The 17,679-nt window shown below is 57.1% G+C and overlaps 1 protein-coding gene across 3 annotated transcripts in view; it reads left to right on the top strand.

The window, feature by feature from the left end:
• The first annotated feature begins 1,947 nt into the window (after window positions 1-1,947).
• The window catches only part of FBXL20 (F-box and leucine rich repeat protein 20), a 32,280-nt gene continuing 16,548 nt past the window's right edge, over window positions 1,948-17,679 (top strand). The window contains exons 1-2 of one of the 3 annotated variants that reach the window (XM_027445649.3): window positions 1,948-2,111; window positions 13,637-13,698. In XM_027445649.3, the coding sequence (XP_027301450.2) occupies window positions 2,091-2,111; window positions 13,637-13,698 (83 nt within the window). In that variant the 5' untranslated portion in view covers window positions 1,948-2,090. Of the gene's footprint in view, window positions 2,112-2,389; window positions 2,481-8,744; window positions 9,008-13,636; window positions 13,699-17,679 lie in introns of those variants that run through there. The other 2 variants (XM_027445650.3, XM_027445651.3) reach the window with 2 other exon arrangements.

Genomic DNA, 17,679 nt, shown 5'->3' with positions numbered 1-17,679 from the left:
GGAGGTGTTAGCCTAGCACTGTGAGTCAGTCACTTCCTCGTGTTAGCACTTACACTGCTGGAAAAGCAGACCCTAACTGGTTCATCTGGATAACAATTGCAGCAGAAGCAGTGGTTTCCTTAAGTGATGGATTTCCCCCTTTTGGCTGGAATTAAGAGCGTGACTCAGGCATCCTCTATGGTCTTATCTTGTGGTCCCTGAAAGGAAAAGAGACTCAGGAGAGTGTTTTATTTTTAAAAGCAGTTAAATGTGATTTGCTGAAGAAGAAACATGGGAAATCGCGAGTTATCCATTCGAATTTTGTACTGGCAGAATCCTGCTCCCCCTGGATTTTGGCGTTGACTCTTGGAGGCCAGGATTTCACCTGTGGGAAGGAGATTAGACTTCGCGCTTGGGGATGCAGCCTGAAAACATGTCAAGGATTTAAGCTTCTTTTAAACACAGAGATTTCCAGTCCTGCTTATGGTCTGACCCCAGTGATATTCCAGGCAAGCAGTTTATTTTCTGGCTCAGTTCAAAGCCATAGCAAGGTAGATGTCTTTTCAGTAGGGTGGCAACTACTCAGTTAATTGCAGGGGGTTTTCACCACTTCCTCCTGCCCTCAGCTTCATTCCCAGGCTCCTGTAGGGTGCAGGAGCCCTGAATTTCCTAAAGCCACCCTGAACTCCAGAGAGCTGCCCTTTCTTGTATTTTCCAACCGTCATCCTTTGCTCCTTGTGGTCTGCATACTGTAGATTCCCCCTCCCCAGTGCTCCCCCCTTCACGTGCTGAGATGATAGAAAAGTAGTGAATAAAGCCTAAACCCGGAGCAAATTACGTTATCTTACGCAGCATCAGCCTCGTATGACTGCGGGGTGTCTCTGAAGAGGATGTAAGGAATGCAGCACCAGATGGCTTTATCTTGAGACCCTGCTACCGCGGCTGCACCGGGGAAGTAAAACCTGCTCAGGCTCCAGCAGGTTGTCAGCTGTTTTCATTCTGCCCCTCTCATTTTGTAAGTTACTTTCTTTGTTTGTTTGTCTGAAAGAAGTTCTCTGATCTGTTCAGGGCTGCGTGAAGGTATAAAGAGCCTTCAAACAAGGCCCTTAAAAGTCAAATCAGGGCTGGGGAGTTCACGGAGGAGTGTGCTGGACTTGTTGATTGGAGTAATGTTTTACCAATGCGAAACACAGTAAAAGTTAAAAGGAAATACTGTTCAGCTTCAGAACTGACACAGAAATGCGTTTGGAAGGGAAGAGCTGAACATGTTTCCTTCTCTGCTTGCCCAAGACCAAAGTTCACTACTCTACATGTCTCCTGTGAAAGGGGGGCGGCGCGGACACCCACAGAAGTCCAGGGAACCAAGTCTCCTCCTCTCTCAGCCTCCGTGACACCGAGCGCTGCGAGAGAAACCAGGGCCCGAACTGTGGTCGTAGCAGGCTGAAAGCTGTTGGATCCGTTTTGATGCACTGTACCCTTCCCCTTTGTATGCCCTCCGTTTTGTATCGTGTGAGAGAAAGAGAAAGAGACCAGAGCCAGGCGCCAGCTGCATGCTGCTTCTACCGCGGTGCGAGATGAGGTACACCCCTCCCTACACAGACGTTTCGTGTGTAAACGCTTGGTCTCCTACAAATGTTTTATTTTTAAACTATTTTTGCTTATTCTCGACGATATTTTACATCTTTCAGTATTGGAAAGATAAACGTGTAAACAGAATAAAAGCCAAACCTTTTACTCTCAGCTGCAGCGGGTGTTACGGGGCGATTAAAAGCGTTTTTTAGGGCTCTTTTGCTCGTGGGGCTCCGGCCGGGCCCCCCTGATCGCTCCCCTCGCCCCCAGCGGCCTCGGCTCGGGGCGCTCGGCGGCGGCCACGCGGGATTTTCCCGCGGTAATGACGTCACCGCGGCGCGCCTGCTGATTGGCCGGCGCTGCCTCACCCGGAAGGGAGTGGCGGGGCGGGGGCCGCGCCCCCCTCGCAGCCCCCCCCGCAGCCCCCTCGGGGCGGCCCCGGTTTGGGGGGGGGGGAGGGGGCGCCCCGCGAGACCCCCCCCGGTACCGGAGGAGGGGAGGGGGGGCCCGAAGCCCCCCAGAAATCCCGGGGCGGCGGCGCCATGGGCGCGGCGGCTTGCGGGGTAGGTGGGCGCGGGGAGGGGGAGGGAGGGGAGATTTTGGGGATAAGCGGGGGGGGAATGTGGGGGGGGGGGGCGCGGAACCGTTCTCGTCCCGGGGCGTCCCCACCGCAGCGTCGGTCCCCCCCCCGCCGCGCCTCGCCGACCAATGAGCGGGCGCGTTGCTGGCAGGTGGTGTTTTTGTTTTGGGTCGAAGTTGGCCGGAGGAGGCGCCGCAGCGGGCGGAGGCCGCGAGGCACCGGGACCCCCCCCCCGGGACCCCCCCCCTCCCCGGGACCTCCCCCGGTACCATCCTCTCGCCCCCCCCCCCCCCCAGCCCCCGGCCTCGCCATGCGGCGGGAGATGAACGGGGTCACCCGGAGCCGCTTCGAGGTGAGGCCTCGGGGGGGGGGGACACCGGGGGTGGGGGGCACTAGGGGGGGGGGGGCGGTGTCCTGTGCCCCCCCCCACCCATTGGTCACCGGGAGGGAGGGGGGGGTTGGAGGGTAACGGGAGGGGGGTGGGGAGGGAAAGGGGAAAGGGGAGGGGGGAGGACAGGGAGGGGGAGGATTTAGGGGGGGGGAGGATTTGGGGAGGGGTCCCTGGGGGGTGATTTTGTCGTTCCCGGTCCCTGAGCAGCGCGGGGGGGGGCGCTTGGGAGCCCCGGGCCCTGTGCGGCCTCCGGGCCCTTTGTCCGCGGCCAGGCCGGGCTCTGCCCCCCCCCCCTCCCCAACCCCCTCCCCGGGGCTGTGCGGGTGCTGGGGGGGGGATTTGGGGGGTCGTGGTTTGGGGGCAGGGGGTTTTATGGCTCGGGGGGGTTCTGTGCCCCCCCCCCGCTTTGTGGTCAGCTGGGAAGTGGCGTGGAACCGGCTCTGGGGGTGAATTGAGCCTGCCCCCCCCCCCGCCCCAGAGACCCCCTCGTGGGTTTTTTTTGGGTTTTTGCTCCGTGCCCCCCCCCCCCCCTCCAGGGACGAGGCCCCGCAGCCGGGCTGTGGGGTTTGGTGCAGCCCCGACCCCCCTCCCCTGCCCCCCCCTCCCTGCAAGCCCCCAGCCTCGAGCTTGCAGTTTTTCCACATTTAGGCCTGAAAAGCCAAATGCTGGTTTCTTCCCTCAAAAACGGGTTTGTTTTTTGAAGGGGATGTGGCCACAGCTTTGCTCGTGCCAAGACGGGACCTGGTGCTTGGGGGGGGGGGGGGAGGGTTCTCGGGGGGGAGGCCTCTGGGGAGGCTCTGCCTGGGGTGGGGGGGGGGGCTCAGCCTCCAGCCCCAGTAACGCCTGGTGTGCTGGGGGGAGGCTGGGGGGACCCCCCCAGGATGGGGAACGGGGGCCTGAGCTGCCACTGCCGGGTTCCCAAATCCTCTCCCGAGTGGTTTGGGTGAGGATTTCATCCCAAAAAATTTCCCAATAAATTAGGGTGAGGGGCAGGGGCTAAGCTTCTGGAGGTCGGCTTGCTGGGGGGGGGGGGGGATTTCTGCTCTGCTCCCTCTGAGCTCCCCTCCTGCCCAGCCCCACAGGAGCCTGTCCCAAATGAGCCCCCCCCACCCCCCCCATTCATCCCTGTGCCCTTGGCTTAGGGCTCAGCTTTTTGGGGAGGGCTTTTTGGGGTCGCTCGGTTCCCTAAAGCTGAGAGCTGCTCAGCACGGGGGGGACCCGCGCGTGGTTGGGGGCGATGCTCCCTACAAAAAGGGGCTCCCTCGGGGGCTGCCAACACCCGAAGCACGGAGGGATCCTTAATTTTAGGCACCCAAACCTCCCGTTAGCAGGAGCCGATTTGGGCTGCGAGGGGCTCTTGGTGGGGAGAGGAAAATCAGGAATAAACACCGGGGATGTGGCTGAGGGGTGGGCAAACCCCGCTGCAGGCCAAGTGCAGCGATTCCGTGCTTTTGGAGCGTTTTTCTCTTGGGGTTTCGGGTGCTGAATGCCAGGCAGCTCCGACAACCCCCCCCCCCAACAACCTGCCTCGTTCCTGGGTCATCTCCTGGGTGGGATGAGGTGAGCTGGGAGCAGAACGGAACCAGGGAATGCCCCAAACCCGAGCCCCAGAAGCTCGGTTACCCCAAATTCCCTTTCCCAATCCCGTGTTTCAGCGGCGCGGAGCAGATCCTTTTTGGGGCCGCCTTTGTTCCCGGTGCAGGGCTGCTCCTGCGCTGGGTCAGGGCTTTGTTATTTCAAGCCCACGAGGTTGTGTAAACACAGGGACCCGGGCAGGGCAGCGGGTAACTCTTTGCCTCCCGCTTTTATGGCAGAAAAGAAGAGGAAGCCCTGCTGGCGGGGACGCTCGCATCGGCCCCGTTTGGTTTCGGCAGGTACCTGGCGGGGTGGGGAGCGAGGGACGTGCTCGGTGCCCGAGCACAGAGCTGTGTTTTGGGGGGGGTGCAGAGCTGATGCCCGGGTTTTTCCAGGCTCACGTTCGCTCCCCGTCCCTGTTTTGTTGTTTTATTTCGGTGTTACCTTATGGCTCGCTTTCTGTTTTAAGCCAGCGCTTCTGGAGAACGGGGACTTTTTGGGGCAGAAGCCTGAGAAATTGTTACTGTCTGCAAAGTTGTGTGGAAGCTGAGATGAGGAGAGGGAAACGGCGACCGCTCACCTGCGGCTGAGCCCCGTGCTCCAGCCCAGGGCTTTGGCACCCAAAGGCTGGGTGGTTGAGCTCAAAACCCTCGGGGCAGGCTGTGGGATCAGGCAGGAGCATGGGGTTTGAGGAGGGGGCTGTGGGGGGGGTCCTGGCTGCTCAGAAATTCTCCCCTGTGCTCCCCGAGCTGTGTTTGGGAACGGCCACGACCACAAAAGGCGCTGGTGCTGGGGAAGGCGTTTTGGGAACCTCGCATCCTTCAGTGAAGTGGGGGCAGGATTCGGGCTCCCTGCCCGTCTGTGCTGGCCGGCCAGCAGCACGTCCCTGCTGTAATTAGCGCGGCCAGGCCCTAATTAGGCGGAGCAGCAGCTCTGGGAGGGGGATTAGGTGAGCGAGTGCCCGGCCTCAGCCTGCGCCACCTGCGAGAGGCGGCGTGGGGGCTGTGGGGGCTGCTGCCCGCTGTGTCCCCGTGTCCCCGTGTCCTCCTCCTGCTGCTTCCTCTGCCAGGAGCCACTGGCAGCTCGGGCAGGAGTGGAAGCGTTGAGTTTTTGGCAAAAAAGAGGCAGAAATGCCCCCACCTGCCTTTCCTCCCCGGCTGCGCGCTGACACCGGGGCAGTGAGGAGCACCGGAGCCAGGTCTGGTCTGCAGGTGAGGGGTCCCGGCCTCATTTGTGGGGGGCACAGCCTCATTTTGGGGGTCTTTGTGTGCTCTGGGGCCATCGGGAAGCCCCCAGGGCCCCCCCAGGAGAGGTGTTGGCCCGCGCCGTGCCCAGCAGGAGCAGGGCTGGCCGGCGTGCGGGGCTTTGCCTCGCTTCGTCGCGGGCGCCGCTGTTAATTGGGGCCTGTGCAGGGCAGGTAATTACTGTTTTGGCTGCCGGGTTCCCTCCCCGTGGGTTCCGCCTGAGTCACCCCGAGACGAGAGCCAAGGCGGTGGCGTCGGGCCCCATCCAGCCGGGCTGCGGGGCCATCGGGGGCACCCCCTGGCCTCCTTCTGCACCCCGGCACCGTCCTTGGCTCCGTCTGAGCGCTCGTGTCGGGTCTGTCCCCGGCTCGGAGGTGACAAAGCTGACACTCAACGAGCTCCTGGCCACAAACACGGAGCTGAAGGCAGGGCGCTGGCTGAGCAAATTTGTTTATCAAATCGGTGTTCGAGTCAGGCCAAGCTTGGGTACGTCCACGGGGAGCTGGAGGGCTCGCTTGGAGCCTGGGATATTCACGCGTGGCTCTAAAAGAAAAATCCATTCGGAAGTTATTTGTAGCAGGCTGCCGACCTGCTAAAAGAAGCTGCTGAAGTGGCCAAAGGAAAAAATAAACAGGGATCCTGGCTGTCTTATAGCGTGGTTCACGGCCATGGCTACGTCCCTGCACAGCCAGGAAGTCTTTGTCGTATTTATACCCTCCTTTGTTGCTCTTGGATGTTTGTTTTTTTGTTTTTTTTTATGGTCAGCCATCTATATTTAAAGCTTTCGAGGGTGTGTGTGAGAAAGTAGCATCGTTTTAAATCAAATCTATGTAATAGGTCGTAAAATACCCAGCTGACCACTTGTAGGATGCTGAGGTTTTTAATGGAGCTTGGAAAAAAAAAAAAAAGCGACGCCCAGAACCACATCTGATGACGGCGTACGGGGTATTTTTGCCTCTTGCTGTTTTTGCCACCTATTTAAAACGAGATGCCAGCCGCCTTTGACCTCTGCAGCTCTTGGGTGTGAGACAACTCCTGGGAGGGACGAAGATGATGAACCACGAGCCTCTGCCTCTGGGTGCTGCCCAATCTGCCTCTGGGATGTCCCCGGGGGGCTCCGGGTGGTGCCTTCCAGCCCTGCACCGAAACTCCCAGAGCTTTTTGGGCTGCTTTGTTTGTGGGAAGCCGTCCTGGAGCCGGGGCTGGGGCTGGAGAACGACCCAGACGAGCAAAAAGCGCATGGATGCGCCCTCCTGGAACCTGGCAGCAGCCTGTAGCTGTACAACCACAGGGTGTAGATGTGGTTTCATCCTCTGAAATGTTTTTTTTTTTGCCCCAAATGTCCCTCAGGTTGTCACCTGTGCTGTGTTACCTGATTTGGGGTTTTGCCCTCCAGGTGCAGCGCCCTCACCAGCCACTCCACTGCTGTGCCGGGGCTGCGTAGCAGAGCAGGCAGCTCTGGGGTGGGTTTCTGTCAGGCTTCACCGATTCTTTCATCGCTCTCGTGCTCCCAGCACTGCCAATTCAAGAAAAAAAAAAGGCCATTCATTATTTTAACCCCATTCCTGGGTGCAGGTGCCAGCCAGGCTGCGCTCCCCGTGCCCCATCCTCTCCTCACCGCCCAGCTCCCCTAGCGCACCGAGGAGGACGAAGCGCTCCGACGGTGTGCGCCGAGCAAACTGCACGTCGAGCTATTTTTAGGGAGATTAAGCCCGTAATCAGCCTTCACCGGCCGGGCTCTGGCTCGTTTCTTCCCGGTGCTGCTTAGTCACGGCCGTGGCCGGAGCCAGGCGGGCGCTGGCGGTGCCGCGGGAGCTGCCCCGGCGCGGCGGCGGTGCCGGAGCTCGGGGTGGCAGCGCCTTTGTTCGGCAGCCAGCCATTTTCCTCGGAGATTCGCACCGATTAGGCTGGATGGGATGAAATAAAACTCGCTGTGGAGCCGCGGGCTGGCAGCAAAATTCCCCCGGTGTGGACGTGGGTGTGCTCACAGCCTCTGCGGTGCGTGCCGAGGAGCCGCGGCCGTCGCCTCACGGCGTTTCTCGGCCACGCGATGAGTTCTCGGTGCCTTTGGCAAGGCTCAGCCCGCCCCAGCCTCTGCTTCCCCTGAGCCTCGTGCTGGGAAAGGGGACTGGAGGTTACTCCAGGCGTGCTGATGCTGCTGCAGGTGTCTCAGCCCTGTAGCAGCGCTGGATTTCTTTTTTCAGAAGAGCAGAACCAGAGGCGAGGTGTTGGTTGTGCTGGCAGCGGTCGTAAGGAGTCCCTTTGGAGCTTTGCTGAGCTTTTCCTGCAAAGCAGACACAGAATGGATTCCACGTCTTGGTTTTTACGCTCAGCTTTTTTTTTTTTTCTTTTACTACCTGAGGGTGCAGGGGATGTGCTGGGTTTGATGTGCCTCCTGCTGCCTTTCGGTGGCTCTCCTGGGCTCCTTCAGCTCCGTGTGGCCCCTGGCAGACAGCAGTGGTACCTCCCAGGGCTCACCAGCGTTTAAACTGGTGTGAATTTGCACAGAGGTTTCGGTTCTTTCCTTTCGGAGCAGCAGAAAGCTCCCTGGCAGCTCTGAGGGGTGATCTTAGAAACGTCTCCGCACAGCCTGGGGAGGGATGTCAGCTGGCAGAGCGCGCCAGCTGCCTTTGTAATCCCTCATTTACGGTGGCAACTGTTGATTCCCCACCTTTCCGAGCTTAAAAACAATTTCCAGAACGCATTATTTATCCCCTAATAATTGCAGTCTGGTTTCCGCCTTGGTTTTAATCACTTTATTTCCTGCACTTGTGAGGGTCTGGCCGGCGGGTGCGGGTGGACCGGGGGTGCTGAGCTCCGGGTCCAAGCAGCAGCGAAGCCTTCAGCCCCAGCCACCTTCCTCCTTTCTTTGTAAGGCTGCTCCGAAGCAGTTGTCCTACACCAGTTCTGTAATCACGGGGTTTAAAAAGGGTATTTACGTGAGTCTGGGGGGGATCTGATTCAGGTCGTGTCCGTTCTGCCGTGTTTGCTTCGTAACGAAACGCTTCCTGAGAACCCGATGCCGGCGGTGTTTGTGCTGGCTTTCGGGAATATTTATAGCTTTAATTTCCTGCTGAGCACCTGGAGGTCACAGGGCCCAGGGGTTTGTTTGTCTGTGTGTCTGTCCACACCGACCTGATCCCGCTGCTGTCCGCGGCTGCTCCCTGAGCCGGTCGGGATTTTGGGGCTGGCAGGCGCACCCCGTGTTGTGGGCTGGTGTGAACATCGAGCAGAAAGCCCCCAGCCTCGTATCCGAGTGCTTCTGCTGCCCCTTAGAGCACTGAATTCCGTGAAGCTCCCGATAACCAGCCTCCCTTTTCCCCCCCTGAGCTTTAGAAGCAAAATGCTTGAGTCCAAAGTCCGCCTCCAGGCTGGCGCCGGGCGCTCAGGTGCCGGCTGGGCTCGGCACAGAAGCTTCTGAAATTAGGGCTTGGGGGGTTGTTTTGATGAAAAATGATTTCTTTGAGAGCACGCGGAGGGGATGGAGCATCCCACCTCGTCGGTGTCCCTCACGGTGGGCGCTTCTGCACGGGAAGGAGTCCTGCAAAGGGTCAGGCTGAGAGCAAAGGAGCCTTGGTGGCCAACGCTGGCTTGTGTCAGTGAACTCCCCAGGGTTTGCCGAGGAGGCAGGATTCCTGCTGTGCTTGGCTGTCAGCCCTGTGCGCCCAGGTAGGTCCTGGCCTTCCAGAGGTCCCTCCTTTTTGCTCCTCACCATGGGCAAACGTCCCTGGAACAAAGCGCTGGGGAAATGCTGGCGTTGGTCAGCACCAGGCAAGGCAGCCGGGCATCTCTTTGTGTCTAATCTGCACTTTTCTGGGGGGGAAAAAAAAAGTCCCCGCTGCCGCTGTTCTAGCGGCGAGTCTTTTTTTGGTGTGTCAGGCGGGTTTGCTGTTGTTCGCTAAAAATGCAGGCAGCCAGTTCAGAGTTGCTTACAGGGAGATGCTTGGAATAGTTAGAGCGAAGGAAAATGAAACGCGCTTTGTGTTCTCCAGCTGAATATTCCTCACTCCTTTCCAGTAAGCTGTAAATGCTGAAGCAACTCCGTTAGAAACTTCTCAAGTGTCTTTTTCCGATTGCAAAAAAGGGAAAGCCAAAGCTTTGGTTCCTCGTGGGCATGCCCAGCCCTCCCCAGGGGAACAGCAGCACCCCTGCTGGCTCTGTGCCTCCTCCAGGCCCCCCTGTGGGCAGGGGGCAGCCCGGTGCCGGGGGCTTTCTGTGGGTCTGGGGGGCAGGAGCTCAAAAGTGCCGGAGCGAGGCAGAGCCGGGCTGCTCAGGGGCCGAACGGGTGGCTGCAGGGATGTCACCACGTCCTGCTTTGTCTTCCAGCTCAAATCCTCCGTGCCTGCTTCGAGTTGCTTCACTCGGGGCTTGCGTCAGCTCTTGCTCACGTCCCTTTCTACGTGCGTGCCGAGCACGGGGCATACCTGGGTGTCTCTCGTGCAGGGCCACCGGTAATTACACGCTGTCATCGCCGCACGCCCGGCTGCCAGGGGCTCTCACCTTGCTCCTGTGTTGATGTCAAGCACCGTGACCCAGTTGGGGCTGCCGTGCCCTGCAGTGGGTGCTTGATGTGACCGGAGCCTCGTGGTGGGTGGATCTGCTCCCGGTGGCACTCTGCAGGGTGCTTGCGGGAGGGACGGAGCCAGCTTGCAGAATTAATATCCTGAAACAGCAAGCAAAGAGTTACTGAGACAAAAACACAACTGAGCGTGGTGATAAGGGACTTTGATGGAAGGTGATAAGGGTGGTTTTTGGACGCTTTTGTCCTTTCTGTGCTCACAAGCTTGTGTGGTCTGAGTGTTGCTGGGTGGTGGCGCCCCGGAGGGCGCAGAGCAGAGCCCCCAGACACATCGCAGCAGCTTCCTGACCTCTGCATCCTCATCTCCGGGGCGTCTAATTGCTGTGTGAGGGAGCAGGAAAGGATAATTGAATTCGGGGGCACCTGGTGAGTCCGTGTGGAGGACTGGAGGCTGGATGGGGAATGGTTTTGACCTCGCTGCTGGCTCCCTGCCCCCGTGGCGTGCAGGCACCCGGGGTGCACCTCGGCCCTGCCTGCTGCAGCCTGCTCTCAGCTGAGCCACCTGCTTGTAATTCCCCTTTTATTGCCCCGTAAATGTAAGCAGCGCATTAACATCTTAATTGGCTTGCTCGATAAAGGATTGACTCCAGGATTAAATCTCCCGGTTTCATCATTTCTTTGGGCTCCTGGAGGTGCTGCCAAGCACTGAAATGGATTTTGTTCATTCTCCTTTTTGAGCCCCTGTTGGAAGGGGGAAGCGCTTCCACTTGGAGGATGCTGAGACGTGTGTGCACCGAATACCCGCAGGGCTGTGGCGTGTCTCTGTGTGAATCTGCTCACGGGTATCAGCCCTGGAAAACTCTGCGGGTGTGGATGTGGCTCTGAAGATCCCAAGAGGAGATGATCTGAAATAACCGGGATTTGCAGCACTCTCCGTTCTGAATTTTGTCCAGCTCTGGCATTTTGGCAGGACGTATTTCCCTTACCCTTGCAGCAGGCTACAACAACCTATCCTACCTTAATACCAATCTTAAAGCCCAGTGCACGCTTCCACGGCGTTTGTTCTGGATCTGTCCCCCCTGTTCTAGCTAGAAAAGACATTGCTCGAGCTTCAGACACTGAGGCAGTGACTGAAACCCTGTGAAAATAAATCTTTGGGTTATGTTCTACCAAAGGCAAGAACCTCCTGACCTGCCAGGCCCACGGACGTTGTCGCTGTGGGGACTGCCCAGAGAGGAAAAGCTCTGGGCAGCTGAGCTTTGTGGTATGTGCAGCCTGCCAAATTTAGGTGAGAAGCGTGTATTTTTCCATATCCTGTCAAGAAGAACTTATTCCACTGAGTAACACCTGGCGTTAAAGGACGGCGAGGGGAAGATTTGTCTCTAGGAATAGCTCCAGAGGCCTGGAAGCCTGGAATAGGCTCTAACATTTTCAGGCTCTCTTGGTTCTTGTGCAGCTCGCTCCCTGGGTGCACTGAGCTGGCCCCATGGTCCCAGCCCATCCTCGTCTCTGTCCTCCCCACAGAGGAGGAGTAAAAACAAAAAACCAAGAAGCTGTCTGCACTCATCCATCCCTGGTGGATGATTCTGGCTGAGGACAGGCATGGCGATGAAATGGGAATTGAGCCCGTGCCCCTGAGGCCTTGCTGCTGGGCTCTGTTTTCAGGCTCCCTGTGCTCCTCCGCTCTGGTTCCTTCTTGGAAGCGTCCGACCCCGATCGCATCTGCTCCTTGAATGTCTCCCCCCCTTGTTTTTTGTGAAGGAGGGCGCTGGCTCGGATGTCAGACTTGGCCTGGACAATAATGGGAAGGAGAGGACAGATAGGCCTATTTACTATTGTTCTCGTAACTGGGGGTAGAAAAATCACACTCGTTTTCCCATGAATCATTCCTCTGCCTTGCTCTTTCAGTTGTGCTTTCTTCAGAATTTCTTCTCTTCCCCAGCTGATCGAGCAAGCCCCCAAAATGAGGATGGGATCCCAGTGCTCAGCACCGTGGAGCCCGGCCTGGTGCGGCAGCGCTTCCCTCCTGGTTATCTGCAAAAGGGGGCTGAGAAGCCGCCCGTCGCCTGGTGGGCCATTTAGGGCTTGTTAACTTGTGATATCTGCTGGTGGGAAGCGCTCAAAGCGTCTGCGGGGGAGGACGACACCTCTCGGCTGCGTGATGTTTGGGGGGGGGGGAACGCTGCGAGTTCACGGCCTGCTGCAGCAGCGCGCTTCAGATAATCAGAAAAGAACAAGCAAACTGTGGCTCGGAGCAGCTTTTGAGTTTCCCTCTGGCTCCAGGGGTGTTTTTGTGTGCCTGTAGTGGTGGAATCATCCTGGGGTAGCTGCTGGGATGACACCGACTGTGCTCGAAGGCATCGTGGCAGCACGTCGGCTCCTTGCACCGGGCTCCGCTGGGCGGCTGCTGCCTCCCATCGGGGCCTCACACACAGCCCCATAAGCCACTAAGCCCTTACTTTCCTTTTTTAACTCTTAATCTGATCCTCTGCCACTTAAGTGACCTGGCCCGGGCTGGTTTTGCCTGTGTCGTGTGCCTGCAACCCGACTGATCGGGAGCGCTGCCTGGGCTGGTGGCAAGCAGCCTGCTCAGCCCGGAGTCCAGCAGCGGTTTGTACCGGGTGTGTGGCTCAGGAGGAGCAGCCCTGAGTCCTCCAGGAGGCTGAAGGGAACCTTTATGAATATTAAAGCTCCTTCTCGGTCGCTGTCAGTGCTGGGGATGGAGGCACGCCTCCAAGCGGAGCGAGGCGCTGCTGCTGTGCCACTCGCAGGGCACTCTAATCATTCCTCCCACAGGCAGGAGCGTGTGGAGGCTTTCTGTTTGTTTGTTTTTCACCATGGCAAGACTATACAAAGTCTTTTAAATACATGTCGGTACGCCTTAAGAAACACATGAGGCTTGGCAGGTGTATTTTATTTTTTTTTTGTATGACTCCTTGAGAAAGAAGTTTCTCGTGCTCTTACAGCTCGTGAGCTGCTTTAGCTGGTCAGAGGGTCCCATCCCATCGCTGGCCAGTTTGCTGCAAATTTGCATGAAACAGCTTATGGGATACAACGAAGCTCTGGGTTCAGGGCCTTGGAGAACACAGTTCTTTCCCAGAATTGCCTCTTTTCCCATCACAGCACTGATGATCATGCCTCCCTTTAAGCCGTGCTTTGGGACTGCAAGAAATTCTGTTTGCCCTTCTACCCAGGGCTCCTGAGAGCTGTGCGAGCTCTAATACAGCCTCGTTAGGCTCTTCTTCATCAGCCCTTGGCTTCCTTTCGGGCTGCAGAAACCAGCCGTGCTGCACCGATGTCCTCAGCCTCTGTTTGATGGATTTAGAGCTGCTCGGTCGTTCCCTTCTCTCTATCCCATTCCCCATGTGTTTGTGTGGCTGCTCTGAACCACACGTGAAGGTTTGCCTTCAGGGGGCTGTGGCACGGCTGGAGGACTGGAACGAGCAGTCCCTGATGTGTTCCTGTAGGCAGTGCCAGCTCACAAGTACCCCCCAGTTACCATTCATATCAATAAATAAATAAAACTCTCCTTTATACTTAAGCTGCCAATCCGCACAGCGTTTTGGGGCCATTTAAAAACCACGTGGGATGTAATATTAGCTATGGTCTAATCCAGGGGTTTGAGGAGTTGAGCGCAAAGTTTACCTTTGGGGAATTTATTGGGCCAGATGTCTCTGGAAATGGCCTCGTTAACCAGCAGTTTCTTCCCTAGAGTGAAGTAGGTTTTGTTTCCTTAATGAAAATATATGGCTAAATTGTTGACTTGTTTTTGTTTACAGATGTTCTCAAACAATGACGAAGCTGTGATCAACAAAAAACTTCCAAAAGAGCTGCTGCTTCGGTAAGCCTTCTTGATTTGTATTTCAGCTGTGTCGTGTTGTGTTATTTGCAGCCAGGAGCTGGTTTCGCTGGTATGCTCGTAAATCACGAGCCTGGATTGGGTCACTTACAAAGCCATGGACAAACAGAAGCAGATCAAAGGTCTGCACCAGTGGCGGTTTATGCTAAATGTTATTAGGATTTGTTTTGTAAAATGTTAAATTAATTTGCCGGTCGCCTGTTTTGTAGATGGAAGAACTGTAGGACTAATCAGGCCCTTAATGAAAAGAGATGTAAGCGTAGGGTAACGCGTAGGACAAGATTCTGCCCATCTCTGTCAAGTGCTGCGTTTAAATAAAAATTCCAAATAAAAATGGCAGAATGGTCCCTGTTGGCCAGGATCAAAGGGATGAGGCTCGGAGGATGCTGGCGTGCAGCTCTGCCTGCTCCCTGTGCTGCTTTTCGCTCGCACACACCCCTGCATGCCATTTGCAGCTTGCCTTCCCAGCACGGGAGCAGCACGAGGGGTGATGTGTGGCTGGCTCAGCCCTCCGTTCGGCGTCTCGAAGCGAAGTCTTGCTCATCAGTGCTTCGAGCTGAGCTGCGAGACTGTAAACGGTGACAAATTGTAGGTGGTGGCTTGAATTATTAACACGAACAAAATTCTCGAGCTGCAAGAAACTGCGCAGCCCTGTCAGCGTTTAATGGTGATAAAAGCCTGGGGAGAAGAGCTCTGGCACAAGAAGCGGCTCCTAGCTCACTCGTGAAATAAAGTGAATAGGAAAAGCAAAAACTGACCGTCTCTTTTGGCCACACCGTCTCCTGTATTTTCTGTAGCAGCATCTCTAATTGGATTCAACTCCTTCTATGCCAGTATTACTCACCCAAAAGCAAAACCACAAGGTTGTGGGGGTTGAGTTTAACTGAGGATGTGCATGGACCTTGGGGGACAGCGGTCTGCGGGTACCGGGCTCCCCCGGGGCAGGACCTTGCTGGAGGGTGGGTGAACTCCTGGGAGCTTGCTCAGAGTGACCAAGGAGCACTCAGGCAGCAGCTGGTGGCACTGGGGAACGTTGCTGGGTGGCTGGAGGAGGATTTGTGGTGGGCGACAGAGGCTCCTGCACCATGTGGGAGTTTGGTCAGTGCAAACCCCATGGCTGGTTTCTCAGCACTGCATGCACTTCTGCAGCATGGGAACGCTTTGGGGTCTCGTCTTGCTATCACTGATAGTCTCCACGTGCTGTAGGAAGAGCAAGCAGTCAGGATCGTGCGGAACCTAGGGAAAATCAGGAGGAGGTGGAGTTTATAAATGTTAAAGTTGATAAGTAATAGTTTTGAGAGTTGGAATTCACTGTTAGCATACTGTGAAAATTAATTAGTGGGGATCGACAGTGCGGCCTTTGAAAGAGAAACTTGGATGCCTTTATCTGCAGGAATCTCCTGTAAATGAGCGTCGCTGTCTACGAGACAAAGACTCGTGTGTTTAAGCAGCGCTGCTGCGTGAAGGCTTGTTCGCTGGCGTGTTCCTTCTGCAGATGGCATTGATGCCTCATGCATGTGGTTGCAAAGTGGAAAGCTGTACTCGAGCAAAATAAAGAGTAGGAGGATATGCGAGAGGTGGACAGCAATCGTCACGCCCCACGATAGAGAAGTGTGTGGCTCCCGGAGCGCTTTTGACTGGGGGACAGGGTGGATGTGTGAAGCGCCCGCGAGGCCGACTTCAGGAACCATTTGTGGTGTCCTGCCCGCCGTGTTGCTGCCACACAGTGATGGTTTTGGCTGAGCAGCACTCTTAAACAAAGCTGTCCCGCAGCACCTGGGCCCAGAGCCCAGCCGATGGCCCCAAGCCTCGTCCTGCCTCAGCCTTGTCTGCTTCTGCCCTCTGGGCTTCCAGGGGCTTGCACGTGAGCTTCACGCTCTTAAAAATGAGCCAGACCAGGAAAAAGCAGAATTCTGCTGGCTGTCTCGGTTACTTTGGTGCTGCCAGCTCCTCTCTGGGTGGCTCTGGCTGGGTCCTTCCCCTGGTTTCCATCCCATGGCCTGCCCCAGGTGCGTGTCCCCTCCACTGTGGCCCAGGCCCAGGCCTTGAGGTGCCGCTGGTGCCCGCTGCTCTCAGCATGGTGTGGGGCTGCTGAACCACTGTCCCTGTGGGGTTAGGTGGCCTTGGGAGCTGTCTGTGTCCCCTCTGGGTGGCAGGCAGGCCGGGCCGGGTCTCCCGTGGCATAAGCAGCTTTTGCTCCGGCTCCACGTCCTGCCCTCCGCCTGGCGTCATTGCTTGGAGCTCTGGATCTGGTGGCGGAGAGGCCATGGGGACACCTGTTGTGCCCCCTCTGCTAAAACGGGAAAGGAGAGAAATTCAGCTTGAGCAGTGGGCCACTGGTGTTGGTGGTTTTGGAAGGTGAAGGTCCGGGCTGGCTCACCCCAGAGCCTGCAGCTGCCAGGCACCTCATCAGTCTTGGCCCTAATCTAATTAGAGCGGCAGGGGGAAAGTGAGGAGCAGCCCTAGAAAATCCGCAGTGGATTAAGAGGCTGAAACCTGAAAAAAGGCTCCAGCCGCAGTGTGTTTTGGCTAAATTGTCTGCTGCCGGGCTGCTCGGGCAAGGCAGCGTGTTCCAAAGCCTGCTTGGCCCCGCTGCCTCGCCACCGCCCGCAGCGAGCCGCTTTGCAGCAGGAGGCTTCAATCTGACGCGGTGCCAGGCCTGCTGAACTCCCCTGGGGAGGGCTCGGCCTGCCTTCGCCGTCGGTCCCTGCTTGATGATGAAGTGACCACTGAGGTTATTTTCTTACCGTTGGCCCCAACGAGCAGAAAGGCGAGTGCAGGAGGAGAGCAGTTGGCGGAGCTGCCATCGCCCAGCTGCCCGGCGAAGGCAGGGCCAGGAAGCCATTACTCAGGCAGCGCTCTTCAACCTGCTGCTGCTGACTTCTTTTCTGCTTTCTTTCACCGGAGAAGCAGAATCTGAGCAGAGCAGCAGATATTTGTTAGGGATCTGGTGTCTTGGAACAGTCCCAAGGGGCCGGGCGGCTGCTTTCTGGTGCCCTGCTACTGCTGTGTCTGGAGCTGGCGGTTTTCATCCAGATTTCCTGTCAGCCCAGGATGCTGCCTTGTCGTCAGGCTTGCTTGTAGTTATTTCAAGTGACCGTGTAGGTTACTTTGCTTTATCCTGTGCAGATTGCTGAAAAGAAACCCAACGTTGATGTCCCGTGCTGTACTCATGTTGGGTGAAGGCAGACGCTCGGTCACTGCTAGGGCAGGCAGCTTGGTGGTGGGATTTGGGGTGCTTTGAGGTTCCCCAGCAGCTCCTCGGAGAAACAGCAGCCCGTCCTTGGGGCTGTTTTATAGAACTTGAGGCCATTGTGCCTGCGGGACTTGAGCCGTGCTCCTGCTGCTCCCAGCAGTTTGTGCAAGGGCTGTGGCTGGAGCCAGCGTGGCCCTGCTGCTGGAAGAGTGATTTTTTTTGCAGCACATTCTGCTGAGTCACTGGCTAATACTCCCCAGCGAACGCCAGAGCAGTGCAGAAATGAGAAATGCTCATAGGCTTTTCAGAGCAGAAGTCCCCAAATCCTCTTGGGGTCCGTGGGTTTCCTGCCGAGGTGCTGTGCAGGCTGGCACCCCAGCGCCCGGAGCAGCAGAATTTCTCCTTCCCCTCGCAGAGTTTGGCCTTGCAGCGAGCAGGAGGGGGGGGCTGCATGTCCCAGGAGCCCCCCAGCAGCAGGGCAGCTCCTGGCGGAGCTCCGAAATGTGAGCTTGGGAGGTGAGGGGCAAGCATTCAGTGCTGGCACCCCCTCTGCTTTGTGGGCAGGCTGGGAAGGGAGGAGCAGGAAACAGAAAAGAATTTGGCCCTGACAGAGGGATGAGGGGGTTATTAATAGCCTGGGATTTCCACGGAGAAAGCGATTTTTATGAAAATGTAGAAGTGTACCTAGTTATTGACTGTTCCCATGGAGGTGGTTTCTGTGCTCCTGTGCTGGGAATCCAGGGTAAAAGTAGGAATTTTCCCCAGCT

The sequence above is a fragment of the Anas platyrhynchos genome, chromosome 28 (assembly GCF_047663525.1).
Source record: "Anas platyrhynchos isolate ZD024472 breed Pekin duck chromosome 28, IASCAAS_PekinDuck_T2T, whole genome shotgun sequence".
NCBI lineage: Eukaryota > Metazoa > Chordata > Aves > Anseriformes > Anatidae > Anas > Anas platyrhynchos.
This window is presented reverse-complemented; position numbering and strand designations above follow the sequence as displayed.